The sequence below is a fragment of the Cyrtonyx montezumae genome, unplaced genomic scaffold (assembly GCF_038088225.1).
Source record: "Cyrtonyx montezumae isolate F1298 unplaced genomic scaffold, pur_monq_1.0 scaffold_7, whole genome shotgun sequence".
NCBI classification, from domain to species: Eukaryota; Metazoa; Chordata; class Aves; order Galliformes; family Odontophoridae; genus Cyrtonyx; species Cyrtonyx montezumae.
This window is the reverse complement of record NW_027072078.1, coordinates 802,248-823,596: the sequence shown is the minus strand read 5'-3', so window position 1 is coordinate 823,596 and position 21,349 is coordinate 802,248. Positions and strand designations below refer to the sequence as shown.

Below are 21,349 nucleotides of genomic sequence, written 5' to 3'. Positions count from 1 at the left end.
TCTCTCTTCATACAGTTGGAGCTATTCAGCATAAGAGGTTGCTGTGTTACATTTTACATATATTATTCTTATCTTGCAAGCATTTACAGTTGTGTTTGAATTTCGTCAACAATCTTAGGTAAACTTAAAAGGTTAGTCATAATATTATTTATAATTTTTCAGGAGATAAACGTGATCCCCATGAATCCACAACATAAAATCCAGACTGTCCTCAAAGCAAGGCGCAGAAATATTCCATTTTACTTATATCCATTAAGCACAATAAATAAATGCAAATTTCCTTCTTAAAAGAGATTTTGAGGGCAGCAGATATCAGCGACTCATCCATATTGTTCCAGGGTCTCCTGTGCACCAAATACTTCCCAGTGATTCAATAGCAACATTCAAATTCTCTAAGAATGGTATAAAGGTTTGGGAAAAGGAAGAGGAAAATGTAGATTTCTTTAAATGAAAAGGTCACGCTTCATACAAACATGAAAGTTCTTGCTAACAATAAAAACACAAATTGGAAGAGCCTACATTTACAGATGAAGTACAGAAAAACGAATGAAGCTAAATCCTGCCTGAAGCTTTGTGTGGCAGATAAGCCAAAAATCAACATTTCAGTAGGCAGAAACTTTCCAAGGCAACAGCACTAAACATGATTGGGGAAAAGCTTTTTGCTAGAGAAAGCTTAAACATTCCTTTCCATATGCAGTTTCCTCAAAAAAAAAAAAGAGAAAAGATTCCCATGCAAAAAGCAGACAGGACCAAAAGCAAGTAGGAAGGACTTAATTAATTAGTTAATTTAGACTAGCTAAATTAATGGATATTTGAAAAAAAAATGCATGCCTTGAATTATCCTGTTAATTGACGTCTCAAGTGTCTCATCCCAGGACACAGAAGCCTTCAGCTTCAATCTATTGAAGCATTTCAGTGTTTTTCCAATCTGACCTAATCTGTTCTCTATAAAGAATTAGAGAAGATTGTCTCTATTGTCTATGTAGGCATACAGCACCAGGTAAGCAAACAGTTAATTATCAGAACTGCCAGAACTCTTGACATTCGTGACATATACGTGATACCTACGGCACAGTACTAGAAAAACACAATTTGAGAACGTATTGCTTTCAGCTCTGGGATTCACAGCACGAGAAAGACATGGACCTGTCTCAGTGAGTCCAGAGGAAGCCCACAGAAGTGCTCAGAGTGCAGGAGCATCTCTCCTACAGAGACGGGCTGAGAGAGTTGTTTAGCTTTGCATGCAAAATGCAGAAGAGAAAAAAGACTCCAGGGAGACTTCACTGTGGACTTCCAGTACCTACAGGAAGCCCTCAGGAAAGATGGGGAGGGGTTGTTTATCAGAAATTGTACGACAGGACAAGGGATAGCAGTCTTAAATTTAAAAAAGTGTAGGTTTAAGATTAGATAAAAAGAAATTCTTTATTCAGAGGCACTGGCACAGTCTGCCCAGAGAAGCTGTGGATGTCTCATCTTTGGAAAAGTTCAAGGCCAGGTTTAACTCAGCTTTGAACAACCTGGTCTGACAGGGCTGGAGCTGGGAAGGATTTAAGGTCACTTCCAACCCAAACCATTCACTATAGGTGAAACACAATTTTTTTTTTCTAAATTACATTGGAAAGAAGATAAATTATTTGAAATACATAGACTACCACTCCTCTGGGTCCTTCCCCATAGCTTTACATTACTACTCATCTGTTGTACTCAAATAAATCCACTATCAATTTTCACTTGACTGTTTACAGAAACAATATAAAAAGCATTTCCACAATGGAAAAGATCACCTTTCTCCCTTCCTACTAAGTATCCCACAAATAAAAAAAAAAGTAACAGGAAGTCCTGGACCTTCAGGGTTACAAAGACAAAACTCACTCATAGGAAAGGTGCCTGAGGACTGGAAGAAAAGTCAGTGTCATTCCAGTCTTCAAAAAGGGCAACAAGGAGGATCTAACAGGCCAGTCAGTCTCACCTCTGTACCTGAAAAGATGGTGGAACAACTTGTTCCTGGTGTCATCTCCAAGCAGTGGAAGAAAACAAGGTTATCAGAAGTAGCCAACATGGATTCATCAAAGGGAAATCACACACACACCCGGTGGCCTTCTAGGATGTCATGACAGGCTGGGTAGATGAGGGGACAGCAGGGGATGTTGTGTATCTTAACTTAGTGAGGCTTTTTACACTGTCTCCCATAACATCCTTGTAGGTAAGCCTAGGAAGTGTGGGAAGATGAGTAGTCAGTGAGGTTGACTGAGAACTGGCAGACTGGCAGAGCTCAGTGGGGTGTGATCCAGAGGTGAAGAGCTGAGTTGGAGATCTGTAGCTAGAAGATTTCCTCAGGGGTTAGGACCTATTCCAAGCTGATAAAGGGATGGAGTACACTCTCAGCAGGTTTGCTGACAATACAAAGCTGGAAGAAGCGGCTGACACACTAGTCAGCAAGACCTGGACAGACTGAGAGCTGGACAGAGAGGAACCACCTGATGAGGTTCAACCATTTCAAGAGCAGAATCCTACACATGGGGAGGCATAACTGTATGCATGAATACAGGCTAGGGGCTGACCTGCTGGAGAGAAGCTCTGAAGAGAAGGCACTGGGTGTCCTGGTGGACAACAGGTTGGCCATAAATCAGCAGTTGAGGGCAGGAAGGGCAGTGGTGTCCTGGAGAGCATTGAGAAAAGCACGGCCAGCAGGACAAGGGAGGTTATACCTCCCTTTGCTCTGCCCTGATGAGGCCACATCTGAGGCACTGGGTCCAGTTTTGAACAGTACAGTTCAAGAAAGGCAGGGAACTGCTAAAGACAGTCCAGTGGAGGGTCACAAAGATGACTGGGGGTCTGGACCATCTCCCTTATGAGGAAAGGCTGAGAGACCTGGAACTGTTCAGCCTGGAGAAGACCGAGTGTTTATCATATCAATGCTTATCAACATCCCAAGGGAGGCTGTCAAGTGGATGGGACCAGGTTCTTTTTGGAGGTGCCCAGTGACAGAACAAGGGGCAACAGGCACAAACTGGAGCACAGGAAGTTCCACATGAACATGAGGAAGAACTTCTTTTACTTTGAGGATGATGGAACATCGCAATGGGCTGCCCAGAGAGGTTGTGGAGTCTCCTTATGTGAAGATATTCAAAACCCACCTGGATGCTTTCCTCTGGAATCTACTCTAGGGAACCTTGCTGTAGCATGGGAGTTGGGTTAGAAGATCTTCAGAGATCCCTTTCAATTTTTAAGATTTTATGATTCACATTTTGGCTTAACAGTACTTGCATTTTTTCACTTTAATTCCTCAATAAAGGACAAATTTTATCCTGACAAATTTTAATAAAAGGAAAATCACACTTCACCTTTAAATCTATCTTTTTCAGTACCTCTAATTTCATAAACTTCCCAAAGATTCTGGATGTACTTATAGACTTCTAACCAACGGAGTCACCTTTGAAATCCATAGCATAATGCTGTCCACTGAAAATACATTTAAGATTATAAAGCACACACCAAAAACATGATCCTCTTGAAAATCCACTTTTTACATTTTACTGAAAATTAAACTTTAGCTTATTGATAAATCAAGCATTTTATCAAGAGAATGCATGTTCTGATCTCATGAACAACTGCTTTGATTTAAATTAAATACATATGTATCATACATACCTGGTCTGCGGCTTGTACATTTTAAGGCTATTTAGGGATAGCCCATGGTGAAGCACAGCACTTTCCTGACTTCTGCATTTATCTCTGCTCTGGAATTTTAATTCAATTTTATTCCAATCACACAGGGAGTTATTTACTAACCTAGCTGGATGTGTGCCATGAGATCTGCAAGCACCGTGGCAGCAGCGGTGGCAGCAGCAGTACTGGAAGCAGCAGCAAGTTTCCCTCCTGGATGAGATGAGGTGGAAGATGCAGAGGATGAGGTGGACGAGCCCTGAATAACCCTGTTAAGCCATGGCTCTACGTTGGAATGGCTCTGGAACGGAGTGGAGGTGATCCGCCCTTGCCGACGCAACGAGCCCTCATCTTCTGATGCTGACGATGTGTCTGTGATTAAAATAATGATGACAGGCATGTAACGTGGGAATGACCCAACAGACAGGAACATGAAGTTTTTCCATGTTCTTTGCGTAGCATTCTCATGTGCTACACATGAGATGCATCTATTAAGCAAATGATATCTTTGCATGCAATAATTCTGTTCATGACCATTTTGTCAGGGTAATGCAACAAATTCTATGTGTTGTAACAAGAGCACCTTGAAGCAATGTTTCATTTACCTCCCGTACTTGGAAAGACAATGACTGAAAAACATTTCTAATTCAGATAATTAATATACTTTAGATCATGCTAAATAAGCACGCCACCCTTATGAAATATTTCTGAATAAATACATTGGAATTCGCCCCACCTGAATAACTTCCATCACATTTTTTGTTGGATATATTTTCTTTTTCTGTTATTTATTTTTTTTAATTGTTCATTGTTAGGTCCCTTTGACCTTTTCTTCAACTACCTACTAAAAAAAAGTGCAGTGCCAATGAAAGGGTCATTTCATTAACCAAATAATAATTAAAAGGAACTAAAACCTATGAACTTTAACCACAAGCTGATATTAATGTATACCAATGCTTAGAAAAACACGTTTTCATTGCAGATGTACACTTGTCACTGTTAAAACCCTGATAACCATTTTAGTTAACATCCAGTTACTCACAGCTTTTCATAAGTTTCCCTTTTGCATCCAATCTCTCTTACGTGCTCAACCAATAAAATAGAAAGGTCTATTAAAATATATAATATAATCTCAGTTCACTCGGAGTCAAGATGTTTTACTCGGAGTTTATATTTTTGTCTTTTTTAGGTTTGAGATTTCCTGCAGAACTTGTCTGAATGTTGAGCTATGCTTGGCACAAAAACAGAAGTTACTAAATAGGTTCCATATTCAGTCTCTTACTAAAGGAACTGTTGCATTTTAAGAACTAGATCCTCAACACAGCACCATCCACCCCTGGTAATCAAAGGGGTACTCCTACCACAATGCATTGCCCGTATACAGATAAAGTTCATATCAAGTCAGTTTGTGCAGGGTAGTCGCACATAATGGTGAGAATATTCCTGCAAAGATAGTGCAGCAGAAGTCAACAAGAGCCAAACAGCAGCTGATGAAAAAGATATGGTGTCTGCTCCAGATGTGGAGCTCCCAGGTGACACGAGGCTGCTGCCTCAGAAATCTGCAGTCTTTGTTCTGGTACTTTGCTAAATCCTCTGAACACAGTAATATGTAATTCCACAACCAAATTTTGTTGAAGTCATATTGAGAAGCATTACTTCATCTCTGGCAACAATTTTCAACTACCACATGTTCAATCCTGCTTTAAGAATACGTGCATTTCCAGCAGTTTCAGTAAAATTGCTCTTAACCACTTAAAACCACAAAACCAGAAATCCTGTTTACCTTAGCAGCCTTTCCAAAGTTAAAATCACAAATGTCTTTACTTGAGCATCTCTAGTCAAATATGACAAGTTCTGAGTATAAGTACACACAACTGATTTTGAGAAGATACAGCTGTGGATGACCATTCCAGGGACTGTGCCTTATATACTATTTTTTGTCTACTCCCACAGTTGCAGTTTTTGGCTGCTGACTACATCTGTCCCTGGAGAGGAGCCAAACCAGCCCCATAGTGCTTGTAGCCTTCCCTTTCTTTTAGGAAGAAGACAAACACAAACAGTTCCAGGAACACGTAACAGAACAGGATAACAAACAATCAGGCTTGGAAAAAAAAAAAGCCACTTTTATGACTTATTACCACTTCGGAGTGAAAAATAGGATTACTGAAAAACAAAGGTTTCTCAGAAATTTTAGAACGTATCTTTTGCCCAGTTACAAGTTCTGCAAAGTCCCTCTAAAATTTCTAAGCTCTCAAATACCTTATATAAGCAGGAAAAAAAATTACATGTAAAATATTATCTGCATATGAAATGGAAATCCTCACAGTAAAACCTTGCTGATTTCAAAACAATTCTATCACGAAGAGAAAAGCAGCTAGGTTGGTTGAGCAACAATGCAGGATATGGCCAGAGTGCTGTGTGCAGAATGCTATGTACTTGGCGTGCAGCTCTTCCTGGCTGGGAGCTGGCCCAAGAGAGGCACAGCAGCTATCACCCCCTGGGCCGAGCACAAACTGAATCTGCAGCTCAAGTTCTCATCACATGAAATGTGGATGGGAAGGAGAGGCTCACTTAGATGAAAAGTACATCAAAATTTTGGGAGATGGCAAATAACTGCAGTTTCGTTACTATCAGTCAGGGGACTTGGTTTTGAATTTAACACTGTAAGCAGAATGCAAGCTCCCTTCCTGGCAATGGATGGTAACTACTTTTAACAGCCTTTCAGCTATTAACAATGTCTCATTTTAATTGCATTAACTTCTGCAAATACAAAGATTTTAAGGCAGTAGTTTACTTGCTCAGGTCAACACATTCCTAGTAATGCAAAATGGAAAAAAAAACCATCAAATTAGATAGCACAATTGTTCTGAAGAAGGACTGAATTCTTAAAAAATAACAGCAAAGACGTGGAACTCCTGAGCCGTCATGACACTGTGGTCACTGCATCATAAAGGATAATCCATGAGAGTAGTATAATGCCTCCCATTCAAGATGAAGGGCATGTGTCATGAGCTATCACACTCAGACAAAGTTAAATGCACTCTAGTAAAGTGACTCTGTAGCACAATGTCTCCTGAAATCAACTCTTTATCAAAAAACATTTTTTTTTTTAATTTCAAAGACCAATTTCGGATCCAGCAAATCTCACTAATTCCTTGTCAGAATAACAGTCTTTGTTACTAGTACCTGACAGTACAATGAGATGCTTCACAGCTACTCAGGCTCTTTGCAATTTCAAATTTTTCAAGTTGAGTCAACTCCACAAATAGTTTGACTTTATTCCCCACAGTATTCTCCTACAGAAACCGGCTGCTCATGGCTCGGACAGGTGTACAGATCACAGGTAAGGAACTGGTTGAATGGCCAAGTTCAAGCAGTCCCAGTGGATGGAGTTAAATCCAGCTGGTGTTCGGCCACCTACAGCATTTTCCAAGGCTCAGTACTGGGGCCAATTTTGTTTACATTTTTATCAGTGATCTGGATGAGGGGATCAAATGCACCCTCAGTAAGTTTGTGGTGAATACCAAGCTAGGTGGGACAGCTGATCTGTATGAGTAGGAAGACTCTACAGAGGGATCTGGCTGGGCAAAATCAGTGGGCTAACTGCAGCTGCAAGATTCAACCAGGGTAAGTGCTGAGCCCTCCATCTGCATCGTAACAATGGCAAGTCTATACTGCTGCACAGGAAGGGTTGCTGGGAAGTTGCCCAGCAGAAAAGCACCTGAGGGTGCTGGTCGCAGTCAGCTGAACATGAGCCAACAGAGCAACCTGGTGGCCAAGAAGACAGCAGCATCCTTGTATCTGGAATATATGGTGTTCAGCCCCCAGGGAAGTGATTGTCCCCTTGGCACTAGAGAGAATGCACCTGAAACACTGTTCAGTTTTGGGCCCTCACTGCATAAAGGCTATTGGGTTGATTAAGCATGTGCAGAGATGAACAGTGCAGCTGGTGAAGAGTCTAGAAAACAAGGAGCAGCTGAGGGAACTGGGGTTGTTCAATACAGAGAAAAGGGGGGCTGAGAAGAGACCTCATCACTCTTTACAACTACCTGAAAGGAGTTTGCAGGGAGGAGGGTGGCAGTCTCTTTTTCTCAGGTGAAAAGTGAAAGGATGGAAAGAAATCGTCCCAAGTTGCACCAGGAGAGGTTTGGATTGGCCATCAGTATTTCTGACTTTTGTGCTAACAATTTGGGCAGGTTTGTCAGAAGATGATACTCCAGCAGCTCCTGTCTGATAGCACTTTTTAATTCTCCCTCCAAGAAGAAATGATCAAAAGTCTAATGTCTTGTAACTGATAAAGTCAGCTGCATTCCTCAGCAGGGTACTTCATAAATTATCTAAATTCTGTAAATCCCACTTGACAACACGGAGGTAGGAATTTATTTGATATGATGCAGTAGTTCAAATATTTTCTGTTGAGGGAAAATATATAGTGCTGAATCTACAGGCCTAAGAGAGGCAAGGCTGCCACAGCTCCATGCCCTAACTCCAAGCAGAGCTGAGGCTCAAGCACGGCACACATACATGGAGCACGCATACAGCCCACGTGTGCACAAGCACTACTTATCACACAGATAACCCATGCAGACACACACAGGCAGCACCAGTGGCTTCATTCTGCTTCCATCCCTGGCTGACACAGGCCTCTGGCCCAAGTAGCACATCAGAAGCTAGCACTTGGCTTTCCTCACTGCAGGCTTTCTGCCCTCTGGTATCCAGATGCTGATACTCAGGCTCCACTCACTCCTGCTGTTGGCACCATGGACACACAGGGCTCAGTGACCTGCTTATTCTACCTATTGCTGGCACATCAGTCCACTCTAACTTCTCTCTCCAGGCACACAGATCCCAAATCTATGGTTCAACTCCAACTGGTGGACCACAGCCTCTCCCTACACATCAAACAAGGAGTCCTTTCATCCAGGTAAAACATTAGAAACACTAGCCAGGTGCATGGTATGCCAGGCAAGCGTATCATTTATATGACTGGACTTTTATTTATCCTATATACACTTACCTGTATCTTCCCCATACCTGTTTCTCCAAAAATGACCCAAACCCATCCACTTCTCTACCTCTGATTATCACCTAAACATTGTGCAATCCTAAAATGCCTTTTCCCTGCATCCCATAAATGCTCCCCATGCCCCCCAGGCATCCCCTGCATTTCCCAGCACAGAAGGTGCTGAAGTGTTGACCAGTCTTGATGGGTCTCATGTGAGGACAGCAGGGCTCAGGCTCCCCAGAGACAGCTCTGAAAAGGCCTGGAGAGGGTGACCCCCTTCTCTGAGTTGTTAACTTGGCTTCTTACTGACATTGTTCTCCATGCTCCTGTGGACCTGTGGGGATGGATCAGTGATGGCCTGATGGCTTCTGGACTGTGTGTGGAAGGAGGTGGGGCAGGGCATTTTTGGGGCTCCTCCATCTAGCACTTTTGTCCTGCTCCCCTTTGAACGTATGAGCGAGCTGAGCACTGATAACATAAACTCACAGATTCTCCACATTATACAGAGGGAAGCTATCACGATTTTTTCCTAGTGTCTCTCAGGCCTCTAAGACTTTTCTCCTTTGATGCAGTGTGCAGATCCCTGATGGAGTGTGTACAGCAGTGGCTGCAGAGACACTGTCAGAGCTGCTCACAACCTGACCTGAAGGAAGCCAAAAGAGAAAGATGCCTTAGTTCTCTCCCAAGAACATCAGGCAATTTGTTCTAGTTTTAAATGCCAGAGGAGACAGGAAAATCTAGCTGTCCTCCCACTCTCCTATCCATACCAGTGGAGCTTCTGGAAGCCAGCTATTTTTGTATTATTGAATCTTATGCAGAATAGCAGTGTGTTCTTTTCTTGTCATGACACACCTCACTCCAAATACATAGTGATTTGGCAAACTACAGGAATAAGACAAGGACAGTGGTACTATATAAAATGCACCACTGACTGCTACATCAGAACTCATTTTGGACAGCGAAAAGAAAAACTGCTTTGAGTCACTATTAACAGAAAATGTAGGGCCTCTCTTTGAAGACTCAGTATCCAGACAGTCACTTTAACTGAATTTTCTCCAGGATTACACTTCATACAATTCATGACAGCTTCCCTGTTTACACATGACCTTTATGCAGGAAAACTCAAAAGCATTACAGCCACCCTGCTGCATTAGTTGTCCTTATGGGCTTCTGAGTATATGTGTAGTAGAAAAATGATCTAACTAATTAAATAATTGAAGAACCCACGTAATAAAGTACAAAATTGTATAATTAGCAAAGAAAAACTGAATTTCCTTTGAACAGTATGAAGAGAAGGAAGAAACACAGCCCAGGAAGCAAGTGAGCAGCACAGCCTATATGCCCTTTTACAGGACTAAGAAAGAAAACTGATGGAGAAGGGCACTAGAGGTCACTGTGCTTCCGCTCTACAGACACATCAGGAAGGGTAAGAGCACACCACTCACAGCTTGAGAGCTAAGAGAAAAGCTTTGTCTTTGCATACAGTATTGGCCTCAAAGCACCTGATAGCAAGATACAATTCTGGAGAGATTTTCTTATCCTCTAGAGAATTCACTGTGAGCCAATTTCTAGAAAGATTATTTATTTACCAAAAATAAAAAATAAAAAAAATATTAAGGAAACATCCTGATCTAAACTATCTGAGCAATTACAGCATTTGAACATTTTAAATTTCTCAGTTAAAACCTTCTGGTGAGCATCCAGCAAGCTAATGCTGTAACACAACAATGGCCTGTTTTTTAACTCTTAAAAAGAATCTTACACAACCCCAAGTAACACACTAGTATTCTGATCTGATAGTCGAGATTCTCACTTCCCAAAGGGGATACACTGTAAAAGAATGTACTTCATGAATAAAGGGCAACTGCTCACTCTATGGTGGCTTTCAAGTGTACCTTTAGTAGCTACAGTATTTCTCGATGAAACACTAAAAATGTTGAGGAAAGACATAAACAATTCCAAGTAACACCAGATGATCAGGAAACGCAGCTGTGAATATGGAAGTTCACTGCAATATACTTACATCTTGGCAGGACAAAGCATCTGCTCTTTATGTTTTGCTAACAAGTGTACCTGGCAAGATTTATATAGTTAACTCAATAGATACCTGGAGGTGTGTATGTTTCTACTGAAGAGTGCACAAGAACAGACCGTCTCTTTGAAGGCATAGGCATTTTTCTCTCTTTGTATTTCGCAAGAGCTGCCTGTACTGCTTCAGTGTGGACATCTATATAGAGAACAAACAAAAAAGTTAGGAAATCAAATTCAGTCACAATTTCTTTCTAAGAACACAGAAAGCACAAATGTCATCTTTAACAGCTCAAATACAAAATCTGAACTGCACATGAGGGCCCTCGTTGCTTTTGTCCAATTGCTTAGCTCACTTCTGGAACAGGTGAGCAGAAAGGAGAACAAAAAGGTCCAAAGTTAAATGCTAGTACTGTGGTTTTGAACTCAGAAGCTGTTACAAGTGCATCAGTTACTTCACCACTGGTCAGCAAGTTTTGCTACCAATCTTAGTTCTCCAAATAGCAGCAGCTGAAGCAACCTGCACTGTCTCCCTCTAGAAATGTCTCCTGCAAACTCATGGCCCATATGGCTGCACCTCTTCAATATAGATTGCAAAAAATAAAACCCAAAAATAATACCTTTCAGGATGCACCTTAAATGTGCTATGACATTCAAAGAGCAACAATATTAATTTTTGACCTGTAATATGTGTATGGACTGGAGATGTTGCACCACTTAATGGACCCTGTGCAACTCTGCAAGCTAATTATTGTTCTGATTGATAATTATACACTTCTGCAAGAAGCAATAAATTCACTGCTGTAACCCATATACTTTTTTCTTTAAAAACTTCCACCAGATGTTCTCTATGGTGTTTTTTTTTTTTTTTTTTGGTCTTGCTTTGTTTTTTGTTATTGTTGCATTTCTCTACTGGAGTTTTGCATTCACTACTGGAATGTTACTTCCCATATTAAGAAAGCAAGCGTGACTGTGGCAAGTCCAATAGAGCAGGGAGGATTGATTGGTGTGGGATCAGGCTATCTTACATGACATGAAAATACAGCATTCTGCAATGGCTGCACAGGTGTCACACCTGCACATTGAACAGAGATGCTCATCAGCTGGAGCAGATATCTTGTAGCCTGTTCAGTCCACTGTATGTTCAGTACAGGTTTATGGTCAGTACATGGTCAGTACAGTTTACTGTGTACTGCAGAAGGATGCTCAGAAGGGCATAGCAGCAAAGACCTAGCTGTTACACGCTGAAGAACAGTTACCAGGAAAAAGTGAAAGTGTGGAAAGAGAAAGCAGAGTTAGAGAGAAAGCATCTTCAGATGCCCTAAATGCTAACCAGCTAACTCATCTAGGTTTACAGCCAAAACCAGGCAGCAGAAAGTCTGAAGAGGAGAGAGGAACTGGAGTCTTCATAGAAACTGCACATCCTCACAGGAGGAAAAACAGCAGTAACTGCAATACACTGGATTAAAGTGTCCTCTGAATTGTTGGGTAAAGGGAAAGTAGGGTTGTCAGCATGCAAAAATGTCTGCAAAGCCTCTGCGTTTCTCACCTTGTCTATCACACCATCATCACTGAACTCTGTAACGTTAAGTGCTGTTCAGGGAACACTTATTGCCTATATTATTTATTAACAGTATACCACTGATGGAAATTTTCAGTTAATATTTACTGCTTGGAGATGAAATCTGTGGGTAATAAAGACTACTGTTTATTTAAAGGAAAGGCAACTCTGCAAAACTACCAAAAAACTGTTTGCAGCAGATTTTTTATACTTGCTGCAAAAAGAGATCCTATTCTACCAAGAACTGTATTCTGCTCTTAACTGTAAACTCTTGCAAAGACATAGTAAAACTGTTAACATGCAAGGAAAGGAAAGAAAGGTGGAAAGAGAAAGCTGGAAGGCCATAAGGAAATAAGATGTTCTTCCCACAAGTCCAAAGAACAAATAAGGCACGCAATTGATGGAAGAAGCAGTAGAGGCCAAAATTATTGCCTAAATGTTGTGAGAGACAAGCAGCTTTAATATGTCCCAATGAAGTGAAACTTGAAAAATAACATTTCAGGCTGCTGCTGCTAGTGGACGACATCTTTTTGCAGAACATACATTCAGCACAGTTAGAACCTCTATGATAAACTGAGATGGCTTTGTGAAGCAGAACAGTGACTCTTTATGCCAAAGATTTGGGAGAACAGAGTGAAGCTATTTAAGCAGTATCTAGTATTTTCTGAGACGTGTTGTCAATGTTTCTAGTCATACGCTATATATGCATAAATCTCACAGCTGGAATAGCATTGGAAAACAGCATCAGCAGTGATGTAAAGCATTGGAAGATGATTATCAACTAGATTCAACATCTGTTAGAGTCAGAATACAGATGCTTTTAAAATCTTTGTGTTTTTCTTTTATTTTATCTCTTAATTTAAATACAAAAGATAACTAATTCAATAAACCCAAATAATTCCTTTGGTTAAAAGTTAGAGGAGAAAGTGAAAGCAATCTAGTCTGCTGGCATCACTATTTGTATTTGTTTGGATAAGTGTAAGCTAAACATTAATCAAATCAAGCGATAGGTTCACTATTTGGTACGGACATCACCTGTGCACCTAAGTCTTGCCATATGTCACAAAAGGGAAGAAGAAATCCAATTACATATGTTATAAGAACTTTTTTGTTGCCCAAGAGTTTAAACTTTGATGTGAAGAAAACCTAAAAAGCCACCCATCAGGGTTAATCTCAAACAGCTGCTCATTAATAGGATTGCTTATAATCGTTCAGAAAAAATCTGTTAACAGAATGCAACAATATTGGCTTCATTCTAGACCAGTGAGACTGAGAGAGGCATTTCAGAGTCACTCACTTCAAATAAATTTAAATCAGCAGTACCCTAGAAACTTCAATTCTAGGAAAAGAGGAAGCACTGAGAAGTAGCACTGACAGACCCATATTTAAAAGCCATATCTATTAATAAGCAATTATCTAGGTGATCTTGTTTAATAACCAACTACCTACTAGCTTAAGAGTCCTACACTACATTTCCCCCAAACAATACCAGTGATACAGCATGCTTTTTGTTTCCTTTAAAGTATCCTTGGCACAAACTAAGGCATTTGAAACTGCAAGATAAGAAAAGTAGCAGTGTGTGCAACATACCACTCCAAGCATTCTTCGCTAATAGTTCCCAAGTATTCTCCATTACAATTGTGCTCTTCTTGAGAATTTAATTACTGTTTAACACTATCAACTGCAACCTAAATCAATTTCTTTGTATCAGGTTCATGTCTCACCTTGTAATTCACCTGGAAGCTACTTGTTCACAAAGTAACTTAGAAATCATGGCTGTAATTCATTCACAAAGTAACTTGGAAATCGTGTCTGTAGTTCAATCTCAAACTCTTTCTCAGTACACATTGAGTAGTAAAATGACATAGAAGATACATTTAAAATGCAAACATAAATATGCATGACTCACTTTTGCATAAGTCAAATATCTCCTGTTGTTAACTTTGATACTATGCAACCTTCTCTGAAATTCAGGAGCTTCCTTGTACAGCCAACAATATAAACATGAGTGTTGCTCATGTAGAGTAATGCCTCCTATTTAATGATGATGGCCCATGATGTCAGAGGCAGATGGTGGTGGTATGGCAGCAGAGGATGAACCTTCCCTCCAACATTCTGTTATATTTTGTTGCTATGTGACAGATGGCAGCAGAGGGGCAGTTTCCCCACATGGAAAAAAAATGTACCTGTTGACATTCATCAACACTTGCTGAACATTTACAGAGACCACAGAGTGGATGAGAGCACAGTTAGGAGTGGATGCTGCATTTCAGCAGTGACAACAGTCACCTCTGCTGCTGCAGATTTCTACAAGGACAGCATACAAGTTCTTGTTCATCACTGGCAAAAATGAATAGCTAATGGTGCTAACTATAATGAAAAATAGTATTTTGTAGCTGAGAATTTGCTCTATCAAATAGTGCTACTGTGCTCTTTCTATCCTTTACAGTTACCATGAAAATAAATAGGAGGCATTACTTTAAGAGTGATCAATGTAGAATTATGGAACAGCTTGGGTTGAAAGAGATTAAAAGAATACCCACAGTAAATTTGATACATGGTGATTTTTTTATGTTCAAAGGACATAAACAATATCACAGATGCATAAAATGGCATAGGTTAGAAGGAACCTTAACAGCTTATCCAGTTCCAACCCCCGCTGTGGACTTGTCCCCTGCCCCACCAGCTGAGGCTCCTTGGGGCCCTACCTATCCAACCTGGCCTTCAGTGTCTCCAGGGATGGGGCACCCACAGCTCTGGGCAGCAGTGCCAGGGCCTCATCACCCTTAGAGTAAAGAATTTCCTCCTTTCTCCCAGTTGAAAGCGGTTACCCCTTCTCCTAATATTGTCAGACCATGTAAGAAGTTGGTCTCCATACTTTTTTTAAGCCCTCTTTAAGTACAGGAAGGCCACAACGAGGTATCCCTCGTGCCTCTTCTCCAGGCTGAATAAATCCAACTGCCACAGTCATACTTCATAGAAATACTCCACGAATCTTTCTGAGGAATCCTTAATTTCAGAATATTTACAGTGCCTCATCCATCCTGCATTTATTATGAAGAATTCGTGCAGATGTATCAACTCCATTTCTGATGCCTTTTTTTAAATGCCAATAATGTAATATGATCTGATATGCTCCACTGACCAGCAGTTACAAAGCAAGGTGACCCAAGAACAACAGCATATTGAAGATACACACTACGTGTCATAACTCCCTCTACCACCAAAGCTAAGATGTGTAATGATCACTTTGTTATGAGTTCAAACGTATTTATCAGAGAAAAGCTTCCAAACACCTGCTTTTTCTCACTATTGTGACAAGGGATTTCACAGGGAAACGGTGTATTCTGACCACCTGAAAAGCAACAATGCATACAGGATGTGATGGTGATAACAGCATTTTCACAAGTTTCCATAACAGGTTAAGTCACAGGGGTGTCCATTTAAAATTAATATAAAATATCCATTGTGAAATTTCCTTTTTTTGTGCACTTGTTTTAAACCAGGAAACATTTGAAAGTGAGCTGCAGTGAACACGATAATCCTACAACCTTCCTTTAAGAAGCAGCACAAACAAACAGAAACAAAACAAAACGAGCCCTCGTGCCATCATCTTCTGAATGTTTAAGTAACTATTCTAGAGATCAGAAACCAAACCAGCAAATGAGAAAATTGTTAAGCATGGCATAAATTCACAGTAATACAGGAGACACAAAGCGTGGCTACAATTTCTTCCTCTTCCACAAAGCTACTTTAAAAATATTTATTAGCTCTCATTTTCTTCCAAAACACTTCCAACTTCCTTATTAGGCATATTGTACTGGTAATTCTTTTCTGTTATGACACCCAATGTTTTAGCTACTCATCTTCAACCTACCAGATCGGAAGCGCTCATCCCTTGAGTTGGTGGAATGTGATTTCTGCTGTTTAGACACAACAGCAGTAGCTTGGGAGGTGCCTGGGACTCTGTTCTCTGCTTGCAGGGATGGATCCACACCTGAAATAAGAATTTGACTTCAGTACAAATCAGGTTCTCAGATAAAACATCTGCTTCTCATGCTGAAAGTCTACTACCGCCCTTGACACCTACTTACAAAACCAACTGGAGCCCAAAGTCCATACCTTTAATAACAGAACTATCTACTTGCATTTTAAATTCTGAAAATAAAACCAAATTTGATGTAAATTTTACACAGAATATAAAAATTGCTTCTGAACAGAAAAATAGCTTTGCTCCTTACAGTGTACAATCATTCACCATTGAGTGCTGTGTACCCCAGACCCGTTTGGATGGTGGAGGAAAGTGTCATGGAGAAGAGGGAAGGGGAACCTATCCACCCACAGCTTAACACTGGACAATAAGAGAAACATTACAAATACCATTACAATTCCACGTCAGACTTGGAGATGCTGAAATTACACAACTGTACTGCTCTACCTTTCAAATAATACTTGAACCATTCTGTCAAATTCCTTTCAACTCTAAAAATAAGACAGCTAAATAATATTTAGGAATCCACATCTCTTTAATCTACATCCATTAGATTGAATAATACTAGGAAGAATCACATTTTACAAGAACTCTACAATTAATGAATTAACGTATGAAAGTAATAGAACTTTTTATGTTTTTATATTTTTTTGTTAGAAAAAAATGAGAGCAACAAGAAACACCAAACTAGTGGAATATTTGTTTCTGTAAGCCTAACATATCAGCCTAGTTCAATAGCAGTAGCTACAATTCCTAGTGAGGTCTCAAGGCATTCATCAGAGATTTTTAATGAAATGTTACTCTTCCTGTGCTCTGCCCTTGAACACAGTCATTCACAAATGTACAAAAAGCAATGGCATGAGTAAGACATGATAGTGAAGTGACAGAAATTTTTTCAGGTAAGACAGATCTTGTAGAAGTGTAGTAAGGAGACGTGATCAGACTTCTCTTTGAGGTGAATATCTGACTGCAACCTTACACATTCCATGTGAAAATCTGCAGGCAATCTATTTATGCTGACTGAAAACAGAGTCAAAAATATACCAAAAAACTGACCATCCTTTCAGGAATCTTGAAACCTACTTTCAAATCCCTTTATCAAGCAGAAAGCATAGCTGTGCATTTTTTCACTCTTTACAGGACTGTGTTTAGACAAAATATTAAAACGCATAACATTATTTGCCATAACTTGAGTTTGCCATAATCTAAATGTCATTTCAAACACTGCTTAGTACTTCCATATTTCCTCCATGTGGTCTGAATGGCAGAAACAGTAATGAAATATATGTATTGCAAATATATCACAAATAATTTTCTTTTTTTTGTTTGTTTTTTAGCTTTTTGAATTGTTGAAGATTACAACATTTGTCAGCCCCACTGAGCATTTTGGATATTTCTTCTGCAGTGAACATGTTCACTTATCAAATTATTTTATGAAATAGCACGAGCCCAAGATAAATAATTAAATAAGGAAACCTATATGACTGCTTTATAACAAAACCCACGGGCCTTCACAGGTACACAAACATAGGTAGGCTGAAACATCAGTAGCAGCAACCACTGCATTTCACTCACCAAGTGATAAAAGCACGTCATGTGTAACACATGCAAATTTCAATCTGAGCATGTGGCAGGCCCAAAAGGCACCATGAGACCTGCCCTGCCAGACCAGTAAAGAAACCCAAGTGTTCCCAAAGGAGAACAGCTGATTGCAGAGCTGAGTAAGAACATGGTGCTTCATTCATTACAAACAACAAGAAAGCTTACAGAGCTAATGCTCCCTCAAACACTTCAAGAGAAGAACAGATACAAGAGGATAATGTGATAACCAAGGCAGTGGAAAAGACCACAGGGAGGAACAAGCTGAAGTGGATTTTTCCATATTTACAGTACATCTTAAAAATAAAACAACCCAGCAAATACACAAGGGAGGACTCTATTCAACAATGTGCAAGGCATCAGCTTGGTTGTGGTTGATCTCATGATTCTCGTGGTGTGAAGTAGGCAATAAAAGAGGGGATTATTCTTATCTATTTCTTTTTTTTTCAGGAGAGCATTACTAATTGTTAGTGGAGGAAGAAGCTCAAATCACCCTCAGAGCTCCTGGCTCTCTCGCATTCCTATGGCTCCTCCACACAGGCCTCCCTCCACATGCACCAAAGCACTGATAAAATGAATAAAGTTTCAGGCTTCTGCAGCAGTGTGTACTGCATATGTGTAAGCAAGCAACTGCTCAGCCTTGAAGTCGGGACCTCTAAGTCTACATCCAAGGCCATCTCCCAGTCTACAGTCTGCTATGCCCAGTAAAGCTGCCCACAGTAATGTGTGGTCAATGACACCCCACATCTGGCACAGTATTCAGTCCTCGAATGTACCAGGTAAACTAGGAGGCTCCAGACAGAAAGATGAGCTAACTGGAATAACCAAACAGCAGATGACAAACAGTCCATGCAATGCTCCTGAGTTATGTGCAACTTGAGCTCTGCTATTTGGCTGTGCCAGCAGTGGTGATGGTGGAGTGAGGATGAGAAGGTATCCCAAACGAGCACAGGAGAGTGCACAAATGCTTATAAACTCCAAAACCTGAACTTCCTTTTCCTCAAATGCTTACAGGGCATTACAGGTGGATCAGCATGAGAGCAGTTGAAATGTGACCAAATGAGCAATAAACCTCAGAAGTTCTTTTTAAATTACGATGATGTGGAAAATTAGTGGCACTGTAGGAAATCAGGTCAGTCCTTCTTCACTTAATCTCAGGGGTTTATTCCCTTTTTCATAATATGAACTACGAAAAACAGCATTTTTTTTAAAAACAGTAAGACTAACTATCAGACAATCACATGCCAGAAAAATCCTGCTTCACAAGCCTGGTGAACTTGTTAATATATTCTGCTTCTATGCAAATTGCTACCTTAGTCTTCAGCAAAAGCAGCTGGATAATTAGGTCACCTCCCTTTGTTTACACTGAAGATCTGAAATACAACATTTTAAGAAGTAGGCATTAATGAAATACAATCCACTATTACTGTAGCTTGTCCATTTTTATCTTAGCTAAATCCAGCGAAAATGAAAAGCCATCTGAAAGAGGCTGCTAGGTGAACACTTGGTCCAATCAAATGGAAAGCTGTTAATATTTGAATCAGAATTGTATTTGTCCATCCACTAACACCGAAGAGTCAAAGCTACTAATGACATTTCTAGTAATTCTGTACAAGCAAAAATTGTTTTACTGCAACAGCACTGAACAGTGTCTAGTACAAGGACACTTTGCTAGCATTGTTGGGGAAGATGCCTAGCTAAGCACATCTGGAATTAGATACGCAGAGATAAAAATGTCAAAAACAAGTTATCTTACAATAGCTCTCATTCAGGGTACACAGTATGAGTCTGTGAGCTCTCTAGGGTCAAGTGCTGCTTTTCATGTTTGAATAGATTCCCAGCACAATGCAGAAATGATCTCACCTGCAGTTACAAAGTAATGAATAACAACTTGAATCTGCTTGTGTTTTCCCCACTTTCCCTGATGTTCTTATCAGTAGGAAAGTCATATTCTGAAATATATGCATTTTTGAAATGTCAAAGCAGTATTTCCACAATTACAGCCAGAGTACACTCATCTTTGCAGAACCCTAGGAAACAAGGATTAGAAGAGACCACTGGAGGTCATCTCATCCAAATTGCTGCTCAGACTCAACAACCTGAAGCCTTCTGTTCAGGACAGGCTACACAGGGCAGCCATAAACATCAACCCAAAGATGGCTCTGATGGAACAGCTTCTGTGCTTTATGTTCATGGATTCATAGAGTATTCAGAGTTGGAAGGGATCCCTAAGGATGAGAGTCCAACTCCCACCTCCACACAAGATTATCTAAAATTGAACTGTACGTCTGAGTGTATCGTACAAATAATTCTTCAACTCCAGCAGTCATACCGATTTTTTTTTAGACTGGTGTTTTACTAATGCTAAAGGCAAATGTTTTGTAAAGTATTTTGTATGTACACAAGTACAGCTACAAACAAGTCTTTGCTCCTTAGCCCTATAACTGGTACGGCATGTCTGCACACACACACAAAAAATAGACATTTAACCACAGCATGCTGCATTGAAGAGATGTATGGGAACTGCTGAATCACGGCCTGAACCACTGATTGGTCACCTGGGGTGAGCACCGAGTCAGCCATGGGACACAGGTGAAGGTGATATACCTGTGTGATTGGAAGGGGTGGAGCCTGGTTCCACCTCTCCCAAACCCTATTTAAGGGCTGACCACCACCAGGGAAAGATCTCTTCTTGGAGATCCCTCCTACGTGGAGTCCCCTGTGAGCCTTGACATCCTGAAGGTGAGCCATCTTCTCTTTTGTATTATTTGTATCCCATCTATATAGAACTACCCAAAATATACCATCATCTATACTATTTTGTTGTGAAGTACCATCCTTGGGAGTTATTTACCTCACACTTGGTGAGCCAGGCAGCTCTGGTGATAATAATCTATACTTACTAAATATGTCCTTTATTTGGAATATATTTAAATGGGCCAGGGGAGAGAACATTACCCCCCTAGAACAGACAATCCCTGGTCTAATTCCAGGGTTCATGGGGTCACCCTACTATGGGTTGGCATCCATTATTGAGAAATGGGGACCCATGCGGGTTTCAGGGACTGCCTCTCCCTCTCCATGGTATCTGACTGAGTACTTTCTTGGATTAGATAAGGACATACTCATTACCAAGGAGTGGTGGCTAGCCACCTCTGCAGTAGCCTGGCCTTTAGTAATGGCCATACTTAAATTAGATACTGCAAATTTTAATATGGAAACTGAAAATCAATTATTAAGAGAGCGTATTGAGAAACTTGAGCAACAGCTGGGTACATTAACAACCAAAAAGCCTGGCCTAAATGTCCCCACAAGACTAATACGGAGTATATTGGTAGAGGACATCCAAAAATCAGAGGAGGCAGATTCAGATATGACAGGAAAAAAGATCTCTAAGGCAGATCTCGAAACTCCATCTATGATGGACCCATTTGAGATTTGGCCTATTATAACTCAAAAAACAAAAAAGGTACAGGATAGACCAGCAGGGGTGCCTCCT

At 40.4% G+C, this 21,349-nt stretch overlaps 1 protein-coding gene across 2 annotated transcripts in view; it reads right to left on the bottom strand.

The window, feature by feature from the left end:
• Positions 1-21,349, bottom strand: part of DIP2A (disco interacting protein 2 homolog A) — a 104,952-nt gene that overhangs the window by 44,831 nt on the left and 38,772 nt on the right. For both annotated transcript variants that reach the window (XM_065750732.1, XM_065750734.1), the window contains exons 3-5: positions 16,138-16,257; positions 10,779-10,898; positions 3,793-4,038 (exon numbers count right to left, since the gene is read on the bottom strand). In XM_065750732.1, the coding sequence (XP_065606804.1) occupies positions 3,793-4,038; positions 10,779-10,898; positions 16,138-16,257 (486 nt within the window). The remainder of the gene's footprint in view (positions 1-3,792; positions 4,039-10,778; positions 10,899-16,137; positions 16,258-21,349) is intronic.